We start from the raw sequence: 17,464 nt of genomic DNA, 5'->3' as shown, positions 1-17,464 counted from the left end.
TCACAGGGGGATGATTAGACAACTGTAGGTTCTAATCGTTCTAACATAGGAAGAGATGTTGTAGTACATTTTGGGAAGGCTTTCTAGGAGCTGAAAACTGGAGAAGTGAACAGGCTACCATGAACGGAAGAAGACAGAATACTTTTAGACCAGATGGTATTTCTAATCTCTTAATAGAACAATAGAAGCCAAGAAGCAACCTTAACTATTCATGTTTTTACAACCTGGGCGCCTAAAAATTGCCCTTAACACCCTGAAATGGTAAGTCCAAGCCAGCATTAAGTGATGGTGGTCGTGAACAACCTACCAAAGTTACAGTGGGATAGACAGAGCAGATACAACATTGGAGCTTATGAAGCATTTGCTAGAAAATATTGCACCGGCCCAAGAAAAGCCAAGCATTAAGTGACCACAGTGGAAGCAGGCAAAGAATCACAGAAATACAGGATTGAAAGGTCTCTAAATGGCTACCTACTTGAAGCTTTCCCTTTTCACTACTAAAGATCCTCCAGTAACATGATGTGCACACCATCATACCGTTTCTCCTGTTTGTGCCTTTGTTCTTGCTGTTACCTCTGGTTGGAATGCCACTCACCATCCTTATTCCCTGAGTAACTCCCACAATGCCTTTTAATACCCTGCATAGGCTTCTCCTGGAAGATGTCCTACAGCAGTGGTTCTCAACCTTCCTAATGCCGCAACCCTTTAATACAGTTCCTCATGTTGTGGTGACCCCCAACCACACAATTATTTTCACTGCTACTTTATAACTGTAATTTTGCTAGTTATGAATCATAGTGTAATTATCTGATATGCAGGAGACCCCCAAAGGGGTCACAACCCACAGGTTGAGAACCGTTGTCCTAAAGTCATCTATTAAGCTGTAAGCTCCTTGGAGGCACAGACCAGGTCGTATTCGTATTTGTAGTGTATTACAGAAGCCTGGTACAGAAGAAAGTGTGCAATAAATGCCTGCCAAATAAAGGAATGGAAAGGATATTCCTGCCAAATGGACATCCACCCTTTGCATTAACTTTTTTGTGGTGGGATAGCATACAGTCCCTTAAATCTCACACCCCTACACCTAGGAGGGGAGAATGAATTCAATTATGTGTAAAAACAATACAAACTGGGATCCAGAAGTGTATTTTTTTTTTTTTGAGACAGAGTCCCACTATGTCACCCTTGGTAGAGTGCCATGGCCTCACAGCTCACAGCAACCTCAAACTCTTGGGCTTAAGCGATTTTCTTGCCTCAGCCTTCCAAGTATCTGGGACTACATATGTCCGCCACGATGCCCAGCTATTTTTTTGTTGCAGTTGTCATTGCTGTTTAGCAGGCCTGGGTGGGGTTTGAACCCACCTGCCTCAGTATATGTGGCCAGTGCCCTAACCACTGAGCTATGGATGCTGAACCTGGGCTCCAGAGTTGTCAAAGGTGAAGCATTTTTCCAGTTATCCTCTGGAATCTGGGTGGTCAGGATCCTGAAGTTGACATTTTTCTATTCTAGTTCAATTTTTTTTTTTTTTTTTGTAGAGTCAGGGTCTCACTTTACGGCCCTCGGTAGAGTGCCGTGGCCTCACACAGCTCACAGCAACCTCCAACTCCTGGGCTTAAGCGATTCTCTTGCCTCAGCCTCCCAAGTAGCTGGGACTACAGGCGCCCGCCACAACACCCGGCTATTTTTTGGTTTCAGTTTGGCCGGGGCTGGGCTCGAACCCGTCACCCTCGGTATATGGGGCCGGCGCCTTACCGACTGAGCCACAGGCGCCGCCCTCTAGTTCATTTTTCATAGTTCTCTTACCTCTATCTGCAGAGTACAAGGGAGTCGGAGACAGAAATCTTCCTTCCAGTGACTTGCTCTGTTCATGGCTGGATTGGCTCAGGAAATACTTAAGAGGCACAGTTACAGCAAGCGGCTGTGCCTCAGCAGTAAAGTGAGCAAATTAGTGTCCTTACCACCTGCTAACTCATAGTATCATGGAGGAGGAGCAAATTACACTGGAAAGACCTGTTTGGCATCTTCTATTTGAGAAAGTGTGTGTCTGTGTATGCATATACACACATAGACTGGCAAAACGGTCCCAATAAGACAGAGAAACCTTATAGGGTTAGCAAGTTAAGGGTCATTTAGGCAAGCTCCATTTGCAGGCTAAAGTCAGGAGGAAAAATTAAATCAATAAATAGGTAGCTTTATTAATCATATTAATAACAACAATGGGTCAAATAATCAGGGATTCAGCCAGTCTGGTAAAGTATGGATGAAAATGAAAGGAATCTTTTCCCCCCTCCCGCACCCTCACAGAGTTTTATATCTAAATTATGCGAGTGAGTCATATACACACCCATTAAGAGTCAGTATGGGAAATAATTTCAAGACCTTTACTAGTGATGGAAAATACAAATTAAGCTCATTAAGCCTTTTAGTGGTTATTATGTCAGCTGACCACAGTAAGCACAGAATGTCTGGTTGAATTTTTACACCAAAAGTCAAAGATCAAGAAAAACAACTTAAGATTTCAACTTTTAAAAAGCAGCGAAGAAAAACAGCTAACACCCATATAAAAATAGATGCATAAAGTCTGTATGCTCTGCCCCCACCTTTTCTTCCATTCCTTAATTTGAGAACTTGCCATGCAAGGTAGAAAGAATTGAGGGATATTGAGGAAAAGGACACAAGGCCAGGAGGCCTCCTGAGTTCCCTGAAATCACGAGCAAAGGAGAGTTAGGTGGAAATACAAGAACTGTCCAAATCTCTTGGTCAGCAAGGCTAACTAGAAATACGATTTTTCAAGGGGAGGAGAGAAAATCCTCATGCAACTGCAGATGATTCTGCCCAAATCAGAACATCTACTTTTTTGAGGGGACCTGAAATCACATCACTACACTTACCCAGAAAATGAGGCAACAGATTTTCTACCCTCTCTAGGCCACCAGTTGAGGCTGTATTCCAGACAAGAGTACACAGTTTTCAGTTTTTTGTTTTTGTTTTTGAGCAAGGTTTAATTAAACTTCATGGCATCCAGAAGAAAGAAATGTACCAAAGGATCCAACCTGAGACCAGATTATACATTTTAGAAGGAGGAAAAAAAAAAAATCAATGCTATTTGAAAGGAGCACTGTAATCAGAATTCTAAAATAAATTGTACAATAAATTATTTTTTTGGAAGGAAACTGATCCACATGCAGACATGAACACATACATACCTACATATACACACGTGTGTCATTCTAGTCTTTTATTCAGTGTTGACTGTGACTTCCATGCTGGGGACCATGGAAAAGGACAAAGGTGAGACATGAGAAAAGGCAGTGAGGCCCCTCTGCCACCAGTGGAATGAGATTTAAGACCATGAAGAGAATGAACTCACTAAGTTGTCAGAAACAAGAGTAGAAAGAAGGAAACAGCAGTTACCAAGGAAGATTTTAATTGATTCAAAGGAGAGAAAGAAAGCACAGAAAACTAACACAAATAAAGGCACAATGAAGGTGGAAGTTGAATGGAACCAAACCTTTCCTTCAGTTAAATGGTTATCCTTTTTCTTTTTTTTTTTTGCATGTGGTTTTGAAGGTGGTTGTTTTAAGAGATAATTCTGGAAGGTAGAGCTGTAATGGCCCTCTTCTCTCCCTTCACATTCCCCAAATTAGGGTGGCTTAACAGAAGGCTACTGTGACAACTTAACTAGGGGCTGAGATTCAACAGGGGAAGAAAAACTGCAATTGGAATGTGAAGAATCTGATCTGCAGTTGATCTCAGGTTGGGTTTCCAGTAGAACACAGCTCAGTGTAGTGACAAAGGGCCTCAGATGCCCTACACTCGACCCCCAGAGCACAAAGGGAAGAACACTGGAGCCACATTCCTCCCCCAGGAGGAAGCACCCAGCCTACAGATTATTTCAAGTGATCAGGAGAATTAAAACACACCCCAACCCTGAGTTGCTCTGTAGCAAGTCTATTTACAATTTTTTTTTCTCGTCTTTCCCTGGAGGTAAATCACGATTTCAAGTTGGGAAGCCATGGGGTTTAGGGGATTCCCCCAGGGCAAGGGCCAGTGACTAGTTTCTTTGCCTCGGCCTGCTGAGAGAGCTGAGATGAATTCCTAGAGACAGCAGCCTCACATTCATTGGATGGGGTAGCCCTAGGCCCTCACACTGCTGGCCTAGGCTGTGAAAATAATAGGGCACTGCAGCTGAAGCAAATCCCCATGACAGAGAAAACCACACCTGGAATATCAAAGTGCTTTGGTCCAGGTTTGGTGACTAGAGAAGAGAGGGAAGAGGGGCACCTAGCTCATTTAAAAACTTCGAGGCCACTGCCCTGCTTCCCAGACAGGGTGGTTAAGAAACAACTATTAAGTTTTTCCCACTAGGAAAAAACATCACAAAACCAAACCCACGTAAGGGCTTCCTGATGCTTAGTTGGGCAATGTCTCTTCTATCCAGGAGGGGACAAGGGAGTTAATGGGACTGGGCAACAGCCTCAACATGAGACCACCCAATCTTCCACCGAAGAGACGACATTCCCACAAGCAAATAAGAAGAGCAGTTTAAAAGGTGAGTAGTTTTAGTGCTCTTGTAGCCAACTCACCATAAACCTATATTATAAGCTTTTTACAACATACAAAATAGACCAGTAACTATGAGGATCACATTCCCATCTTCAATAGTAAATATACATGATAATATATCTAATATTAACAGTGGGACCAAATGTATAAGGCAAAGACATTTAAACAATGGCTGTGTCATCAACATGCTCTGAAGAAGGAAAACCCATCTGACTAGATCTAGACCTGGGCCTTTGTTCATGAGGCCAAGACAACAAATATATAATCAATACCCATGTGACACAGTCCAAATGCTGGGGGTATGAGGGGCAGCAGGTTATGGGGAGGAAGATAGCAGCCCCAGTGAAAAGCTGGGGTTTGGCTTTACTTGTGATATTTTGATGCTCTATGTATGAGTAAGGGGTGGAGGGAGACACACTTTGAGAACATGGTGTAAAAGGCATCAACTCCCATTTCAAAAATAAATGGGAAGACTTCACAGTCAAAGTTCAGTAACTTGTCAGCATCTACCCTGGAACGCTGCTGCAGCATCAACTCTTGCCCCCTCTCCTTTATCCTCCACTAGCATCCCCTCTTCAGCTGTACTCTCTTGAGTACACTGCGGATACTTCTCGGAGGTAACTGCTAACAGACTTGAAAAGAAGAATGATAAATAAAGCATGATTAGAAAAAGTTTGGTGACAGACTTAATCATGATTGTCTAAAAAGTCAATGTGGTCCAGGGGATGGCAAAGGGCAGCAGACCCCATACAGATAACCCAAGTCGAGCCCTCCCTCACCTGGTCCTGGGAAGACCTGGTTTTCACCTGGCCCCATGTACAGATCCTTAGCCTGTGACTCAATAGATTGGAAAGATCCCAAAGGCAGTCTAAGCTTGTGTCTTTTGAAATTTTAAACTAATTTTCTCCATCCACTTAAAAAAATACCATGTTCTCCCTGCTTTCATGCCAAGCTTTGCCTCTGCATGTGGCAACAGCTGTAGCAAACCAAAGCAGCTGGTGTGTCAAACCCAAGAGCTTCTCCCTGCTGTATTCTCATCCATCCTGAGTTCCTACCTAAACTAGGAACCTCCATTTTTTTTGTGCTCTTTAACTAGGACCTGGAAGACGAAGAAACGACATATTGCTGGCTGCCAAGGAAGATGCACTGGTCTGAGGCACACCTCACCATTATCTTTGTGCTTCTTGACGTAAAGGAATCTTTGAATATCCTCATACATTCTACTTACTTCCTCAGCCTTCTTTACTCCAGTCTGCGAACTTCAGTATCAACAGGCTAAGGTCTTCTGTAGCCCACAGAGCCAGGCCCTTCCACAAGGTGCCTTACCCTTCCCTTGTTTGTCTATCTGGAACATTCTCCAAGGGCTAAGGGACTGAAAGAACTACTGACCATTTCAGGGCCAGTCAGCAAAGACTGAGGCAGATTCAAGTCTGAGGCTAAGGCCAAGGCCCTACCTCCTCTCTCCCACCAAAGGATTTTGGGGTTTGTGAGTCAGGAATGAATGATGCTCCCAGAAGTGACTTTTCTGTTGAGGGCATGGGGAGTAAAGGGAGGAAAAATCCCTCAGCCTAGCCCCCTCAGAAAATGGGGCAGGAAATACCAAGGGACTCAAATGGCTCTGGTCCCTTTGCTGCAGAGGAACTGACTAGCTCTAAAATGATTCATTTCACCCTCTCTTTTTATTAAATGTTTAGTTCAACTGATTAGTGTTTAGTGTTTATGTCCAACTTATCCCTGGAGTGGGGGTAGGGTGAGAACAAAACCAAAATACCCCTAAAAATAAAGCACACCCATGTCCTTGCCCTTTCTCCAAATTTGATCTTTAAAACAGATCACTTCTCTCCAAACTCCTTTCCTGCTTCACTAAAAATGCTCCCTTCCCACTTAGAAGCCCTAGCCATGCTACCCTGCTAAATGATGAAATATAACAGACCTGCCAGGCTTCCCCCATAGTGGGGAGGAGGAGGAAGGAGTATCATATTGCCCTGCCCCAGCAATGAGTTAATTCATCACAACAAGGCACCTTTCCCCAAGAGGAAAGCAGGAGACACAGAAGCTTTTTCCTCATCTGGCTAGCAGGGCTTGGTAGAGGAAGGATGGATGCAGGGTTTGAGACCCCATATCAATATAAAGAGTCCGATCACCAAGTCCAGAGATGAGATGCATAGATGGAGATGAGCCGGGAGGATGCTTGGTGTTTAGGGTTGGTTGCACTGGAGAAACATGTTAGGAGCTCTCATGCAGGTTTCTGGGGGCATGGAAGGGACCATCTGAGAAGAAGAGAAGGTCTATCTTTTTCCTGAGGAACAGGACCAAGCCAAGCTTCACCTGAGAATGGGTGGCAGAGGGGGGGCTCCACGGGCAGCTGAAAAACAAAATAAATATCAAACACCCAGAAGTCACCCACCAGATAAAGAACCCAAGCATTCCTGAAATGAGAGAAAGGCTCTTTAAGCTAAGCTTCAAAATCTGGGACTAGGTTTTGTTGTTTTGTTTTTATAAAAAACAAAGATGAAGAGCAGTAAATTTTAACCAAAAAAAAAAAAAAACAAAAAACCAAACTGTACATTCTATGCAGTTATGGAAAAACGTTTTTTTGTTGTTGTTGTTGTTTAAGATAGAGTCTCAACTCTACTGCCCCTGGATAGAGTACCATGGCGTCACAGCTCACAGCAACCTCAAACTTTAAGGTCTCAAATGATCCTCTTGTTTCAGCCTCCCAATAGCTGGGACTACAAGCCTGTACCAGTATACCTGGCTAGCTTTTCTGTTTTTAGTGGAAACAGGGTCTTGTTCTTGCTCAGGCTGGCTTTGAACCCCTGAGCTCAAGCAATCCACCCGCCTTGGCCTCCCAGAGTGCTAGGAATACAGGCGTGAGCTACTGAGCCCAGTCAAAACTTTCTTTACTACTATTCTCACCTCGGTTTGTTTTGCTGGGATATATTCTCTGAAAGTGTTTATACTCTTCTGGAGCAGGAAAGTCTTCTACTGGATGGAAGGAATATTTTGACTCAAAATCATCTGAGAAAAAAACAAATAGTGATTTATATTACCCTTGTTTGTGCTACCACAGACTTTGGACCACTTATTACCCTTCCCCCTTACTCTTTTTTTTTTTTTTTTTTTGAGACAGAGCCTCAAGCTGTCACCCTGGGTAGAGTGCCAGGGCATCACAGCTCACAGTAATCTCCAACTCCTGGGCTCAAGCGATTCTCCTGCCTCCACCTCCCAAGTAGCTGGGACCACAGGCGCCTGCCACAATGCCCGGCTATTTTTTGGTTGCAGCCATCATTGTTGTTTGGTGGCCTAGGCTGGATTCGAACCCATCAGCTCAGGTGTATGTGGCTGGTGCCTTAGCCGCTTGAGCCACAGGCACCGAGCCCCCCCTTACTAATTCTCATATACAAAATCTGATGTACTGAGAGGGCCTGCCTCACCCACTAAACCAGGGATCTTTAGAACAGCAGTAGCATCATCTTACGTGTGCTGCACATGCAGAGGGTGTATTCCAAGGCTCTCTATATTAAGGAGTGAGTCTTTGAGCTGATTCTTTAAACCTTTCCACTAAAAATCAGGCATATAACAGGAAAGGAGCCCAGCTGTTTGAATGGAAGCAGAAAGAAATATAGTTCCATGTTTTTCTTCCCTTTTTTATGTTTTTTGACAGAGTCTTACTTTGTTGCCCTTGGTAGAGTGCTATGGCATCACAGCTCATGGCAACCTCAAACTCTTGGGCTCAAGCCATCCTCCTGCCTCAGCCTTCCAAATGGACGGGACTACAGGTGCCTGCCACAACACTTGACTAGTTTTAGAGATGGGGTCTTACTCTAGCTCAAGCTGGTCTCTAACTCATGAGCTCAAGTGATCCACTGGCCTCAGCCTCCCAGAGTGCTAGGATTATAGGGGTGAGCCACCATGCCCTGCCTTCAATAACATGGTCATCTTAGGGACTGTTACCATGTGAAACCAACCAAACCGTATCCACAAATTGGTAAAAATTTATTTAAAATGGTAATATTCAGCTCCAGCTAATAAGAGATTTGACCAGGTAATTCCCTTTTTGTCCAGGTTTCCCTCACTTAGCTCTGCAACAGAGTAGGGACAGTCATCTCATGGTCCCCACTTCCACTCTTTAGGGCCTCTCAACAAGAAGGTTCAAATTTTGTGCAAGTTTGCCTTGATCACATTTCAAAGGTTTCTACAAAAAAGGACATTGAGCAAAATTCCTAGTCCAATAGGAATAGCCTGGAACATGGAGGATGGAAAGTAGGGGAGGTGAGCAACTATTAAAGAATCTACAGTGTCAAGACCGCAAAAGACCTCACAGATCTATTACAGGGGTCTTCAACAGAGGGTCTAACAAATATCCTCTGGACAACATTTACTCAAGGTTCCATCTCAGAACTAATAAATTTGAATCTCCCAGATGGGAGCCCCAACATTTACACCCTTGGAAAAGTTAATCTGGTATGCTCCTGCTCTAGTTAACCACCTCGTTTTACAGATGAGGGAAATGAGACCCAGAAAAGTGAAGTGACTTCCTCAAAACAACACAGCTAGGTGGTAGCTTTTAATTACCAGATAAATGTTACCCACAAAGGAACTCTTCTTCCTAAGAGGATACACAATTCCTCTCTGAATAATCCTAAAGATCACAGAGTCTCTGACTTAAAAACTAACCACAAATAATGATCCTTGAGGGGCACGAGAATGGCTTTAGAGTTAGCATCACACTTGCTGATTTTACTTCAATATTCCAAAACAACCATGCTTAGAATATGCACCAAGAAGGCCAGGCGAGGTGGCTCCCACCTGTAATCCTAGCATTCTGGGAGACAGAGGCAGGCAGATCACTTGAGCTCACAAGTACAAGACCAGCCCGAGCAAAAGCAAGACCCCATCTCTAAAAAATAGCTGGGCACTGTGGCAGGTGCCTATAGTCCCAGCTACATGGGAGGCTCAGGCAAGAAGATCGCTTTAGCCCAAGAGTTTGAGGTTGATGTGAGCTATGATGCCATAGCACTCTACTGGGGTGACTGAGTGAGACTCTGTCTCAGAAAAAAAAAAAAGAATATGTATAAAGAAAAGGATGTCAACAGACATCCTAGAGACCTGCGGGTAAAGTCAGGAAGGGAACTGCTATGAAGAAAGAGTACCTTTCAGCATTCCCACCCTACCCTGGCCATCTGTCAGCTAAGGCACTGGAGTTAGTGAAGTCGCCACAGGAATTATTATGAGACTAAAACAGCCAGCTACTCACCCAAGAAAGATCGAACAGTGGTGATAGAATCTCTGTGGCCATTCCTCAAAGGTGGTGGTGGAGGAGGGGGTGGCCCCGCTGGTGTCCTTGAGGGTGGAGGTGGGGGCTTTCCTCGGCTCTGGGGTTCCGACCCATGCATTCGGTATGGTGGGGGTGGTGGGGGAGCATCTCTGGCACCATTTCGGATCATGGGTGGTGGGGGTGGAGGAGCTGCAAAGAAAATCCAAAGTAGTCAGGACTGGATGTGGAAATGGCAAGGGTAGAGGGATTTGAGAGACATGAGTTAAGAGTACCTTGGTTCTTTTCCAAAGAACCAGCCTCTGTGAGCCTCGGGATGGCATGTTAATTATCATATTCACCTTTCCCCTGATCCTTATTTCTTGAATAACCTCACCAACCTTCCAAATACTAAGGTTCAAAATAAATGTATGACCTTTTTTCATTTCCCACAGGTGAAAAACACTATTCTTGATTTTTTTCCCCTGCTTTCCCATGCCTTCCTCCACAATTCTAATTCAGGTTTATCTCACATTTAGCCTGTTCTACTGCAGAAGCCTTCCAAATGTTCTTGCTTCCAATTCACTTTGCATACCACCAACTCACTAAGCTCTCTAAAAAACTTGCCCAGATTTTTTCCTAGGGCATTGCATTTCCTACATTATAAAGTCTCAAATCTTGTATTACTTAGTTAACCTACCACATCAAACAGCCTGATCTCAACTTCTCTTCCTTTCTAAATACCTATGCAGGGTTAGGTATCCCTCTTTTACATATCCACCACACTACTATACTGTGTCACAATTATTCATTATATGAGCTTCTTTCCCAGAATCCTACATACATGTACTCCTTAAAGTCAGAGCAGTTCCTTCACCAGGGATCTCAAGCTTGGCCAAAAGTACAGCACATAGCAGTGCCCGTAGCTCAGTGGGTAGGGCGCTGGCCACATACACTCAGGCTGGCGGGTTCAAACTTGGCCCGGGCCAGGTAAACAACAACTACAACAAAAAAATAGCCATTGTGGCAAGTGCCTGTAGTCCCAGCTACTTGGGAGGCTGAGGCAAGAGAATCGCTTAAGCCCAAGCATTTGAGGTTGCTGTGAGCTGTGATGCCACAGCACTTTAACATAGTAAGACTGTCTCAAAAAAAAAAAAATCCCCAAAAAACAAAAAAACCCCAAAGTACAGCATGTGGTAGGTGAATAGACCAAATTACATATATTTTGAGACTTTTTTTTTTTTATTTTTTTCCTTGAGACAAGGTCTTACCCTGTCACCAAGGCTCCAAGGCAGTGGCATCACCATAGCTCACTGTAACCTCAAATTCCTGGCCTTAAGTGATCCTCCTGCCTCAGCCTCCCAAGTATCTGTGACTATAGGTATGAACCACTGTGCCTAGCTAATTTTTCTTACAGAGGTCTCACTCTTCTTGCTCAGCTGGTTTCAAACTCCTGGCCTTAAGCAATCCTCCCACCTTAAACCCCAAAGTGCTAAGATTACAGGTGTGAGCCACCATGCCCCACCCATAATGCTCTGTTCTTATGACTCCCCCCACAATACTCTCAATATTCCTCTTTTCCAATTACCAAATCTTACCTATCCTTTAAGATTCAAATTCAAGTTCCATGTTCTAAAGACTCCCAAAACAATCCACTCTATTCTGAATCCCTTCTTTGCTCTGCTACAACACAAACAGATATTTCACTTATTCCAGCACTTAACAGTATAAACTAAATGAGTCATTTTCAAAATATGTATAATAGCAGATCCATCTAAGTTCTGGAAAAGTTACATATCTCCAGTGATAGTCTCTGCTCAAAATACTGTGAATACCTCTTCTGGAACTCCTCCAAAGCCAGTTTTTCAGACAGAGCCATAAATATTATATGATAGTCACATTTCACTTCTAAGGTCACCTGACCACCAACAATGAAAACATTCATACCTGTCCCTGACTCTGCTTTTTGGGCATTTTCAAAAATCAAATTTTCCCTTAAGTAAGACAAAAACTTACTACCAAGTTAATATCAGAATTATGTCTGAAGAAATGGCAACACCACTGGAATAGATGGGTTTTAAGTTGCATTACCCCTATGCTCTACATTAAATTAATAACAGCAGCTACTATTTACTGGGTAGTCATTATGTTCCAGGCATTTCATATGTACTACATCTTTAAAAACTCTTATAGCCACCTCTGCAAAGTATGTGGCATTATATCCCCATTTTGTAAATGAGAAAATAGTACTCAGGTTATATGCCTAAGGTCACAGATCTAATAAAAACAGACTCAGCACACATCTGCTCCTTTCAGTCCTCCCATACTGCTTTTCATAACTTCCTCAAGTAGTATCTCACCTTCCCAACTAGATCTACAATCCAGTGAGTTGAAAGGGTGTTTTTTGGCACCTAGGCCACATAATAGGTGTCACCTAAGTAGGGCAAAGAGAGATACTTGGTTGAATAGACAATTTAGTTTCAATAATAAAAGTCTATCTTATTATTCCTCCTGAACTCCTGTCAGAATTTCTATAGTGATCACAGCCAAGCATGTAACACAGGAGAGGGATGATGTGTATACGCACACCAAGTCCCAGCACGGTGGGTCCAATAAAAGTTAGTTTTTGATTCCCATAAGAAACTCACTATGTCAACTCTCCTCTCTTCAAGGTCTGTTTAATATTATAAACAGGGGCCACTGGGTGCAATAATTAAAAAGAAATCTCGGGCCGGGTGCAGTGGCTCATGCCTGTAATCCTAATACTCTGGCAGGCCAAGATGGGTGGATCATCTGAGCTCAGGAGTTTGAGACCAGCCTGAGCAAGAACGAGACCCCCATCTCTAAAAAACAGCTGGGTGTTGTGGCAGGCACCTATAGTCCCAGCTACTTGGGAGGCTGAGGCAAGAGGCTCACCTGAGCCTAGGCATTTGAGGTTGCTGTGAGCTATGATGCCATGGCACTCTACCAAGGGTGACAGAGTTAGATTCTGTCTAAATAAATAAATAAAATCTCCTTCACACCTCCCAGCAGATCTCTGACCCTTGTTTTTATTCCAAACTTACCCAGAAATACTCCTCAAAATACACCCTAAAACCCAGATTCCTCAGGGCCTTGAGAATTTGTATCTATTTGCAGGCAATGGCCAGGAAGTAAGGTAGACCAGCCACATACACTCAGGCTGTGGGTTCGAACCTGGCTCCGGGCCAGCTAAACAACGACAGCTGCAACAAAAAAAATAGCCAGGTGTTGTGGCAGGCACCTCAAGTATTTGTGGTAGGCACCTCAAGTATTTCTTGAGGCAAGAAATACTTGCCTCAAAATACTCCCTAAAACCCAGATTCCTCAGGGCCTTGAGAATTTGTATCTATTTGCAGGCGATGGCCAGGAAGTAAGGAAGACAGGATTACTCAGGTTCACCAGGGCACCCCATAGACAGGGGATAGGCGATAGTGAAAAAAGCCAATCTGAACTAGGCAAATAAAGAAGGACAAGAGCAACCTGCTTGGCTCTTCCTGTCTCCCCTCAGGAGGGTTACCCCAATTAGGTTCCACTGCCTCTAACAACTTTCTGGCTCTTCTCCAGATCCAGTTTGAAGATTATTTCAGTGATAGAGCCAGAACCCTGGTCCTCAAAAAACAATCAGTTTGCAAAAGAACACCTGGGGTAGGAGACTACCTTTTGTAATCCAACCCCAGTTTTGAGGAAAGTATGATGGTATCAATTTATTTTTTCAGTTTATTTTTTTTATTAAACCATATTTGTGTACAATAATGCATTTATAGGGGTACAATGTGCTGGTTTTATATACAATTTGAAATACTTACAACAAACTGGTTAACACTGCCTTCACCACGCTTTCTTTTTTTTTTTTTTTGTAAAGACAGAGAGTCTCACTTTATGGCCCTCGGTAGAGTGCCATGGCATCACACAGCTCACAGCAACCTCCAATTCCTGGGCTTAAGAGATTCTCTTGCCTCAGCCTCCCGAGTCACCACGCTTTCTTAATTATTGTGTTAAGACATTTATACCCTACACTTACTAGATTTAACATGTACCCTTGTAAAATGCACCATAAAAATTCCCTTAAAAATGGAAAAAAGGTATTCTACTCAGGCAAAGGAAAAATTCCAGAAACAAACTCTATGAATGCATAACCAAGTTTTGTTTTGTTTTTTTTTTGAGACAGTCTCATTATGTCGCCCTCAAAAGAGTGTTATGGCATCACAGCACACAGCAACCTTCAACTCTTGAGCTTAAGTGGTTCTCTTGCCTCAGCCTCCCAAGTAGCTGGGACTACAGGTCTCGCCACAATGCCCGGCTGTTTTTTTTTTTTGTCGCAGTTGTCATTGTTGTTTAGCTGGCCCAGGCCAGGTTTGAACCCGCCAGCCTGAGTGTATGTGGCCAGGCCCTACCCACTGAACTATAGGCGCGGCTCATGATCGAGTTTTTTTTGGTTTTTTGGTCTCTAAGTCCCCTAGGAAGGCAAAATGCTCCAACCCTTTCAAATGTAAATAATTTACATAGAGACAGAAGTACATTATCATATAATATTACTATGATTTAATAATAGAGACAAGTCTATGAACTAACTGGAAGCCCTCTGCATAAAACCAGTAACATTCATCAGCACACTATACTTTTACGTGTACTTTTATTTTACAGATGGGGAACTAACTCAGAGAATCAGTGATCTGCCCAAAGTCCTACAACAAATACAGCCAATACTCAAATGAGTTAACTTAAATACCTCAATTTTTCTTCAGTGTATCACTCTTAAGAACTGCTGCTGTGGTTACTGATAAGGAAACCAACTGAGGCCTCTGCCAGGTTTCAAAGTTGGTGATGACTAATGGACAGAAGAACAAGGCTCATAACTTCAAAATATTCTAAAGAAACCACAAAGAACTAAGAAGCAGGAAGTAAGAAGTCTTAAAACTACTCAGAGCAACACTCAGAAATTACATTGTTTTCAGCTTCTATTTCTGGATGGAGTTTGAAAGTTGGAGCTTTGTTCAAATAAAGAGTTTAAAAACATTTTTTTAAAAACTTGAACATTAAGCCGGTTGGTGGTGGCTCACGCCTTTAATCCTAGCACTCTGGGAGGCCAAGACAGGTGGATAGCTTGAGCTCATGAGACCAGCCTGAGCAAAAGCAAGACCCCACCATGTCTACTAAAAATAGAAAAAAACTGAGGCAAGAGGATCATTTGAGCCCAAGAGTTGGAGGTTGCTGTGAGTTATGACACCATAGCACTCTACTGAGGGAAACAGCTTAAGACTGTCTCAAAAATAAATAAGATAAAATAAAATGAACTTTATAGAATCAAGGGCCATCTTAGCTAACTCCTTATGCCTAAAGCTAGGGAGACAGGGGTTAGGAATGTACCGGGCTACTGCTTGACTGCCCTATGTTAAACTGCCAGCTCTAGACCACAAATCTGTATGTACTTAACAAAGCAATGGCAAAGACTCATTGGGTTTTTAATATCTGCTTCTTGACAACATAACTTCTTAACCAATGTTCCATACCTGTAAAGACTGACCTTAAAATAAAATAAAACCTCAAGAGCCACTTGTGGAGTGTATGGCTCAAAGTCCAGTGATACAGGAATATAACAGCCAAAATTCCTGGGTCTAATAAGGCCCCAGAGAGTTGTTATGGGCTCCTCTACTCTCAAATCTCATTCATGCTATTCTGTAAAAAGCATGACAACCTCTTCTATCTTGTTCTAGGGCAGTGGTTCTCAACCTGTGGGTCATGACATTTTCGTTATAACAATGAAAGTACATCACGGCATTAGGAAGGTTGAGAACCACTGTTCTAGGGTTTCTTAATGTCCTTCTCACCCAGTGTAGGCTCCACAGCCCATTACTACAATCACTTCCTTACATACTCTTTACTTGCTGCCCCACTCTCCCTTATAGTTACAATGCCTTAAAAATGCTAATGATGGCTAAATACAACCCCACTCTTACTCTGCTGAACACACAGCATGCTGATTAATCTCACAACATTTCCCACTAACCTCAAGTGGGCCTTTCATGTGGTTGGCTATCCAAGCACATTTCCCTAGTTCATTCACTCTTCCACGCTCCACATGACCATTTTATGCCTTTTCTCTCTCCTCAAATCTCCTTCTCCTTTCCCCACCCTGTTCACAGCTGATGTTCTTGCTTTCTGTTTCACTAAGAAAACAGAAAAAAATTAGAGAAACTTTCCACATTCTCCTACCACTACACCCACCTACCCACTTGCTTCTCTATGCTTATTTGCCATCTTTCCTCCTGTTACTATGGAAGAACTATCTGTGTTCCTATATAAAGCCAGCCCCTTACCTATGGATCAGATTCCATCTTCTCTTGCCTTCTCAAGGACATCAGTTAGCAAACCTGTCCTCTCTCTCCCAACTAAATTTTTTCCCTTCCTACTGGTTTCATGCTACTCGTTCCATCAGAATGCAAACAGATGTCCCAAACTGCAGTATAAAAAACCCCTCAACTCTCAACCCTGCATCCTCTTCCAGCAATCACATATCTTCACACCCCTTTCCTTCACAGCAAACTCCTTGGATTTCTACAGATTTCTCCAATTCCTCTCTTCCTATTCTTGTATTCTTGAACCCACTCCAATTAAGCTTTTACCTTACCCTCTACCACTCACTGAAACTACTCAAGAGTCTTCAATTACTGTAAGACCAATGTGTCAGTCCTCAAGTCTTCAACTTACCTCACCCATCTGCAGCACTCAACACAGGTGATCACCCACTCTATGTTGGTGTTTTTCCACTTTCTTGGTTTCTCTTTTTCCTTCCTCACTAGAGGCTCTTTTCTCAGTTTCCACTGTTGGGTATCCTTTCTCTCTCTTGCCTCTACTGTAGGAGAGCCCCAGGCCTCATATGCCTCTTGCTAGCTATTCTTACTCCCCAGGTGATTTCATCTAACATGTCATTTTTGATGCCACCCAAAAATACCTCTTTGGTCCAAACCTCTCCACTGAACTTCAGAGTTTGGGAACCAATCCCCAATTCATTATTTCCTCATGAATCTCTAACAGGCATCTCAAACTTGTACAAAACTGAACAACTATCTTCCCCCAAACTTGCTGCAGTCTTAGTCTTATCTGCCCAGTTTACTGCAAGAGCCTCCTACAGAGGCTCCTTTTGCCACCTTTGTCTTCTGCAGTTTGTTCTCAACACCAAAGCTAGTGATCTTTTTAAAAGTAAATCAAATTATACTACTTCTCTGTTCAAAACCCTCCAGTGGCTGCCCATCTCACACAGAGTTAAACCCGAAGTCTCTGCAAAGTCCTACAATGCTCTCCCCCAGAGAGCTAGCTTTCTGACTTCCATGTCCTCCCACTCTGCCTCTCACTTATTCTAGTCCTGCCACCACGGCTCCCTTGCTTTCCCCAGAAAGACCTGTCAAGAGTCCTTCTGCTTCAGGGCCTTTGTGTTTGTTGTTCTTATTGCCTACAACAGCTATTCTCCCTATAACTACTTAAGAGTACTCATCACTTTCTTCAGATTTTTACCAAATTATCACCCAGTCAGTGAAGACTTTCCTCACTCTACCCCCTTCTCCAATTTAAAATATCAACACACTACCCCCACTCTTATTCTTCTTCTATGCTTTGTATTT

The 17,464-nt window shown here is 43.1% G+C and overlaps 1 protein-coding gene across 4 annotated transcripts in view; it reads right to left on the bottom strand.

Annotated features, from left to right (window-relative positions):
* Positions 1-2,176: 2,176 nt before the first annotated feature.
* Positions 2,177-17,464, bottom strand: part of WIPF2 (WAS/WASL interacting protein family member 2) — a 57,173-nt gene continuing 41,885 nt past the window's right edge. For all 4 annotated transcript variants that reach the window (XM_053570846.1, XM_053570850.1, XM_053570848.1 and 1 more), the window contains 3 exons: positions 9,828-10,037; positions 7,487-7,588; positions 2,177-6,932 (listed from right to left, as the gene is read on the bottom strand). In XM_053570846.1, the coding sequence (XP_053426821.1) occupies positions 6,892-6,932; positions 7,487-7,588; positions 9,828-10,037 (353 nt within the window). In that variant the 3' untranslated portion in view covers positions 2,177-6,891. The remainder of the gene's footprint in view (positions 6,933-7,486; positions 7,589-9,827; positions 10,038-17,464) is intronic.

The sequence above is a fragment of the Nycticebus coucang genome, chromosome 18, assembly GCF_027406575.1.
Source record: "Nycticebus coucang isolate mNycCou1 chromosome 18, mNycCou1.pri, whole genome shotgun sequence".
NCBI lineage: Eukaryota > Metazoa > Chordata > Mammalia > Primates > Lorisidae > Nycticebus > Nycticebus coucang.
This window is presented reverse-complemented; position numbering and strand designations above follow the sequence as displayed.